At 33.0% G+C, this 7,326-nt stretch overlaps 1 protein-coding gene across 2 annotated transcripts; it reads right to left on the reverse strand.

The window, feature by feature from the left end:
* Positions 1-201: 201 nt before the first annotated feature.
* On the reverse strand, positions 202-6,799 carry LOC127085768 (beclin-1-like protein). 2 transcript variants are annotated; one of them, XM_051026300.1, is made up of 10 exons: positions 6,479-6,799; positions 5,759-6,087; positions 5,092-5,262; positions 3,912-4,036; positions 3,672-3,720; positions 3,351-3,509; positions 2,736-2,821; positions 2,038-2,109; positions 1,507-1,656; positions 202-632 (listed from the first exon to the last, which is right to left on the reverse strand). In XM_051026300.1, the coding sequence occupies exons 1-10, from the start codon at positions 6,624-6,626 to the stop codon at positions 395-397; spliced, it is 1,527 nt and encodes a 508-aa protein (XP_050882257.1). In that variant the 5' UTR covers positions 6,627-6,799; the 3' UTR covers positions 202-394. The 2 variants fall into 2 exon arrangements, with proteins under 2 accessions (XP_050882257.1, XP_050882256.1); XM_051026299.1 differs by having other exon boundaries at positions 1,507-1,665.
* Between the last annotated feature and the right edge of the window lie 527 nt (positions 6,800-7,326).

Genomic DNA, 7,326 nt, shown 5'->3' on the forward strand with positions numbered 1-7,326 from the left:
TTTAATAAAAATATATAATTAATTTTTTAATAATTTTTTTCAATATAAATTTTCTATAAATGAATTTCTTATCTTGTGCTCCAAGGGCACAAATTTGCATTCCCTTTTTTGTATTTATCCACCTCAGCACTCATGCGCAGATCTATAGTTGGATAAGAATCTAACCGATAATTGAAAATCTACATTCTCTAATCAAAAGGGTAAAAGGAAATATCAAAATTAGATTTTGAAAAGGGCATCATTCAAATAATACCATGCTTTAATAAAAGAGCACAAACTATTAGCAATAGAAAATAGTTACAATCATACTAAACTTGTATGAACACAACCTCTAAAGACTAAATAGTTGTATGTACACATTTGTATGCTGCCTAAATCCTGGTGTATGTTATGTTCAGGTTCGGGATTCGGATCTGGCTTCACTGGCGCGCCTTGGGTACAAAGATCCTGCAGCTGGAACTTCAGCATGTGAAGGTACCATTGCTGAAAGAGGTTGGAAATTTGTATTTCCAACAAACCAATAGAGAGCCCATTTTAAATTGCAGAGTGTGTATTTGAGTGCTTTCGTCCAATTTTCCTGCTTATTGAAGCTTTGGGTGATGGAATAACTTTCCACTTTGTCACTCTCAATCCTACAAACCAGCACAACTATGTGTCATTCTCAATCTTACAAACTAATACAAGATAGTCATAGACTTACAATTTGATAAAGCATTCTCAAATTATGGTATAAATAGCAATATTTTAATAAGAACGTTGAAAATGATGACATGTGAGTGGGGTCTAGCTCGACCGATTTGAACTTAAGAGATTTGAAGGAGCTAAAGGACTCGGGTTCAAACCATGATGAAGAAGAAAATACTGACACTAATATCTTAACATTTGCCTATTAAAAATTAGGGTTGACAAAACAGGCTCGGCATGCCAATGTTTTAGACCCGCAACCTCTAATATGTTTGCCGCTTCGCCACATTTTATTGCGGTCGCGGGCATTAACAAGAATTTTTGCAACTTTAAACCTTTAGGGGGGGGTACAATGTCCACCCCACCCTCATTTTTTTTGTGGGGCAAGCCAAGATTATAACACCCTCAACTATGTATGTCTCGCCCTGTTCTTTTTGCGGGGCGGGCATGCCCGTTTGTTACCACTACTAAAAATAACCTAATATGATAAACATAACAGAGAAAAGAAAACAGTTAAATACTATGAAGTTCATGAAAGCATAATGAATTGTTGCATGAAGCAACATTTTTCCTCTTTGAAGGTCTCTTCTATTCCCTAGAGCACCAACTTAAAGTAAAACCCCATCAAAGATCAAAACCATCATCTTCTCCTCCTTTCGCAATCAATTATCAAAAAATGCATAAACTACTTGACTCCAAAAGAGATGAACATGATGGTACCAATGTGAATTTTGTGCTTATCCAATGCAAATAAATGATTATATACTACTACTAAAAGATAAAATTCCCTCTAGAAAATATATTAAATGCAATGAAACTTACTTATAAGGTAACTTGAAACATTTCTCAGGTGGTATGTTATTCTCTTGATCCTTAGATTTGGCAAATTCTGCAAAATCCTTAAGACATGCTAAAAAGAATGTCATTGCTCTGTCATAGCGAGTACTCCAGAACAAGTTGACTGGACCAAAACTGCGAAACCTTAGCCATTATTAATGGCACAGTAGACAAATTTAAGAACAATTATAAAGGCAACGAATTTGTTATATCATTTTGTCTGCAACATTTATAACATCAATTACAGTCTCACCACAGGCATAGAGAACCCGGGCCAGGGGCAAAGTAACGGCCCAAAATATTCTTAAAAAACAATGTAGCTCGAAAGTATATTCTGGTGTTTAGGTTGCAAGACTAAAATGTAGACATATTGAAATTGCTGCCAACAAATCAGCTGGTACATCTGATTTTCTTACATCAATTATATTTAAGGTTTTCGCTCAACTTAGGCCATATACTTGTAAAAATTAGAACATCATAAAGACAAACAAAAGTATAAACAGCACGCATACTTACAGCTCTAAAGTAGTATTGTTGGTGTCTATGATTCGGGGATAGCTACCCATAGGAATTATTTTTATTCGATATCTAAGAAGTAACGAGTTAAGGGCATGTTTTACGTCATTTCCAATCAATTCTGTGTAAGATGTAGTTTGTCAATGAAATGAAAATGTGGACACAAGCAAATAGGATCTTGTAAGTTTCATTTGATGTAACATTTCAACTCAACTAGATACCATCTTGTACTAAAAAACTTATAGAATAACAAAAAAAAATCAACTAAAAATACAAGAGTAATTCCAAACTAACATTTCTGCCTCGGGATCTTCTATGCATTGTCTAGAAAATAATAAACTTGAACTAGACTAAAATGTTCTTGTAGTGAAATTCAGCACAAGACACAACACTCAATAAACATTGGGCTTGACTTCCATACAAGAATTTAACAATAGCATCTGTCTTTTTAAAATCATTGTGATGTTTTTGTCAGGTTTCTATGACTTGCAAAAAAATTTAAAAATAGCTTAATCAGTAGATGATTTCAATTGATAAAAGTTGGTAACTCAAACATATAGATGCCCACAGGTAGTTGAAAAATTCTATTTTGAACTGGTTTCACTAATTCTTGATTATTTTATTACATGGAGACGAGAAATTTTATCATATTAACAATACAAACTCTTAATCTGATATGCTTAAAGAAAAAAGGATACTGAAACTTCGGTCGGAAATACTGGCACATTGTATGAAGAAGAAGGCATGCTTGGCCCCAGGCAGCATTTATCTCGTCCCATTCTACCTAAATGTTTCAAAAATAGTAATTATCATATAATAATTCTTAAACTTGAAAGAAGAGGATTAAGAGTATGAAATACAGGAGAGAAAGTTCTTCAGGATGAAAAATTATAACTACATATTCAAATCATTAAATGAGGGACAGACAGATGGAGCTACAATAATTAATTTTATGAGTGCAGACTTCACGAAGTTGTACACATCATCAATTAGTTATCTATATACATTTATATAAATAGGTTTAACTAACACATTGCAAGTGCACCTATATATTTTTGTCAAAAAAAAAAAAGTGCACCTAGATATGAGAACTAGGCAATGTACGAAAGAAACCAAGTTATTAATGAAATAGTAACAAAGAAAGTAACTCGTGTTAGTAACCTTGTAAACAATATTTGCACATATACATGTACCTCATCAATTATTTTAAACAAATAAGCTTCCAAGGAAGAAATCCAGCGCCATACATAGTGAGCTTAACAACACATTGACACAATATAAAAATACATAATACAACATGTTAGGCATCTTACTGGAATTTTGGGGAGTCTTCCAAGCCGAAAATTGTTAATTGTTCCAAACTCTCCATCATGAGATATGGGAAAGGCGTCATTGAGCACATTTGTTCTCTTCAACAACTCTAAATGTGCTTGTGAAACTTCAATCTTAGCCAAAATTGCGTCTCTCTCTTCCTGTCAATTGAAATATTTTTGCACAATGCTTAGACTTGGAAGTTCACTTTTTCCCAAAAATAGATAGGACAGAGATGTTCTTATGCAAGTTACTTCAAGTTTTTAAAGCATCTCTCAACAATGGTAAGCTATAAATATAAACAAATAAAAAAACTGACAAACCTGATGAGAAATTAACTGAAACTGAAAATTATTGAACTCATGCCAATACCTGTTCAGACATGTAAAATCAATCATTAACATTAAGCATTCATACACACAAAAGAAAAGAAAAAAGATTCATAGAAAATTTATTTTGGGGGTTGAGGGGTGAGGTTAGGGATTTTTAAGTATATTCAACTATGTCATTGTTTTATTTGAAAATATAATATTGTTAAGGATAAAGGTACAGTGAAAATATACCGCTCCTCCAATTCTTTGAAACGGGTAGATTTTAACTCAAGTTCCTTCCGTTCAGCATTTACTTCAGCATTTTGTCTCTCTGTTTCTTCAATTGCAGCTTCTAGTCTTCTTTCTTCTTCTTCAATCTTGAATATCAATTTAAGTAGTAAATATTTTAAAATTAGACTTGGAAGAAAACTAGTGGCACGCTAAACAAAATGATGTCAATCAAACAAGTATTTCTCAAAATTAAGACATTTCGGATTATTGTTAAAAAATATTCCAACCTCCACAACACAACTGACGGCCATAACTTTAAAATTTAAAGTGATTGTGAACCAATTTGATAGAACTGGACCAGTAATTAAGGAATAACAGAAAGAGAACATGGGAATGCTATTGAATATATGATATACCCCTCTATAACTCTTAACCAACGGGTACGTCTCCCTCCAAAGAAAACTAATAACCAACTAACTGAATTCGTTTACATTATCTACCTCTATTTGTATCCATCCTCTGCTACCACCGTTAGATGGCTAACTAACTCAATTTCAACTAACAATACCTAGCTAACAGAGGGTGGCCCAGATAGCTCTTTGGGTAAATCATTATTTCTTCAAACATACCCATCCCTAATTGAGCGCATGTCGCTAACATATGAATTTTAACTTCAAGATTGAAAAGGGTAGCATCTAGTTTTCATAGATAAGGAAAAAAGTTATTTTACTTTCAAGCTTTCCGGTATAGATATATAATTCCTACAAAGGAGTCATCTTCAGGAATTATATGCGAGGAAAGATTAAAAGGAGAGATTATATGAATTGATGTCACACAGAATTGATCTTGAAACAGCTTCATGAGAGAGTGCAGCAGCCAAATCAAGTATGTATGGCTCTTGAAAGATTTAGATGTAATTATTTTTATTTTTTTATCATTGTATCTAACAGTTCGCAGTAGATTAATTAGGTATGGTGTGACGTCACCCTTTCTCCATACAACCAAGGAAAATAAATTTGAATTGAAAGGCTTCAATGTGTTATCAAATTCTATAGTATTTCAGAATAAACCAATATAACAAGAAAACATATACCAGCATCCAGCCATAAATTCAAATAAAGTAAACATAGGTTATGAATGTACCACTTAAAGAAAACATTAAAATAATATACACATTGGAAATAGTAAACCTGATGAGCACCTTCATTTTCTCCTTAAGAAAATCAGCCTCGCTGAGGACATCTTTGGCCTCCCCCTCCAAGCGTTTAAGACATGCCTCATATGCTTCAATGTCCCTATTTACATCTTCGACCTCTTTATCAAGCTTATCAGACAAAACCCTCATGCAGTCAAGGCATAAAGGTTGTTCAACCTGGAACCTCAGACAGAAAACATGCAGACTGTGATTTGCTAGACTCTAAAAGCATGTTTGGATTGGCTTTTGAAATGGCCAAAAGCAATTCTAGAGATGTAGAATTGATTTTGGAGTGGTTTTGAGGTGTTTGGTTATTCTAAAGTAGAATTGATTCTGCGTCCACCGCCAATCCAAACATAAATATTGTAGCTTCTGAGTTTAAACGTGATTTTTACACTGGAATTTATTGTTCAACTCACTTTTACATGAATATATCCAAACATAAATCAATTATGCTAAATTCAATTCTGTTAAAATCAATTCTATCTAACTCAATTCTGTCAAAATCAATTTAGTCCGCCGCCAATCCAAACACACACTAAATCAATCAAAACACTTCCATTTTAAAAAATAACCAATTTTTTTCAAAAGAATCTTTCAAGACACTGCGACGTATGAACAAGTATACATTCAATTCCAGCTAAACCAAACATGCAGGTTTCCGTACACGAACCTGTGTGTGTGTCGTGGCAATCTCAAATGCTCGGGTCAGAACAGTAATAGTTGAATTGAATCCAGAGTTATGAGGTGGCAAATGACCGCCATGATCAACCCCTGGGGCCGATGAGTTTCCCCCACTTCCATCAGTTGCTGATTCCGACTTGTACACAACCACAAATGACTCTTCCATTGTCTTTCCAGGCTGCGAAGTATCACCACGAGGCCGAGGAGGAACTCCTTGAGCCTGAGGTCTTTGCTGCTTTGGCAGCACAACATATGAGTTGTCCATTTTAGTTGTACTCATCACACTGCTAGCTCCATGAATGGATGAACCTTGCATCCCTACACTCATTCATTAAATCCCCATCAAGTATAAACCATCACCATAACTCTTGCTCTAATAATTAAAATACACACAACATTAATGAATTAATCCTTATTTATTCCAACAAAAAAATGGAAAAAAAAATCACTCTTTCAATACTATTCAAAATCAAAATTAGCAACTGTGAAAACAAATTAAAGTTGCAAACAGAAAATCAGCCTAATTCACACTACACAAACCCAATAAAATTCATTTTTCAATCTGAAAATTAAATTAGCAAACGAGAAGAATAGCTGCAATAAAACTGTACTAAATAAAAAGAAAGGAAGAAGCAGTGAATGGAAAAATGGAAGCGTTAATTAAGTAAAGAGGAAAATTGAAAAAACCCTAAGATAGTAAGGAACTAACCAGAACGAGAAGGGTCGTTGAAGAATTTGTCGGCGTAAGAATCGACGCCAACGACGCAAAGTGGATTGCGGCAGTTCTGACAAATCCATCGGGGGACATTCGGATCCACCGGAAAGCTCCGATTCCGACCCTTTTTCGTATCTCTCATTCTCTCTTGCTCAATCAGAAAATCAACCTTTTTAATTTTTATTTAATTTTCCGAACCCTAATTCTTTTTTCTATTTTCGTCCCTTTTTCTCAATCATCATGTTTCTCCTTAAATAATCTGATTTTTTTTAGGGTTTAATAGAAATAGACATCGTTTAATAAAGAAAATTCTTTAGAACTCAAAATTTTACTTGCATTCGGTTTAAAATTTTAATTTATTTAAAAATAAATAAAAAATGACGTGGCTTTGAATAATATTGTGAATGATGATTACCTTTACAATAAATTTAATATTGTTCTTTTAAAAAAATCTCATTCATTTTCTAAATATACAGTTTTCATGCACAAATTTTATTTGTCTGAGGTGATAACGAAAATTTTGAATTTTCTATGGGAAATTTCAAAATCAGTACGTTTTTTTAACGCAAATGTCTAAATTTCTGGGATTTTGTATCGAAAATTTCAAAATTTCCGATACAAAATCATCTGGAATTTCTCGAAAATTTCAAAATATCTGATACTTATAAAAACTTTATTTTTAACCATACATTATGAAATTTCTTATAGTTATAAAAATTTTGTTTTTTATCAAAAATTATGAAATTTCTAATAGTTATAAAAATTTTGTTTTTTATTGGAAATTATGAAATTTTCTATAGTTAATAATTTTCCCCCTTCTTTTGTAGTGAAATACAGAGTCA

This window comes from Lathyrus oleraceus, chromosome 5, assembly GCF_024323335.1.
Source record: "Lathyrus oleraceus cultivar Zhongwan6 chromosome 5, CAAS_Psat_ZW6_1.0, whole genome shotgun sequence".
NCBI classification, from domain to species: Eukaryota; Viridiplantae; Streptophyta; class Magnoliopsida; order Fabales; family Fabaceae; genus Lathyrus; species Lathyrus oleraceus.

Bases quoted from the DNA above. Each gene is read 5' to 3' on its own strand.
- LOC127085768 (XM_051026299.1), bottom strand. From the start codon at position 6,626: ATGAGAGATACGAAAAAGGGTCGGAATCGGAGCTTTCCGGTGGATCCG. The intron at 4,037-5,091 runs GTGCTCATCAGG...TTGATATTCAAG, and splicing joins TTCTTAAGGAGAAAATGAAG to ATTGAAGAAGAAGAAAGAAG. The intron at 3,721-3,911 runs GTATATTTTCAC...ATGTCTGAACAG, and splicing joins TTCAAAGAATTGGAGGAGCG to GTATTGGCATGAGTTCAATA.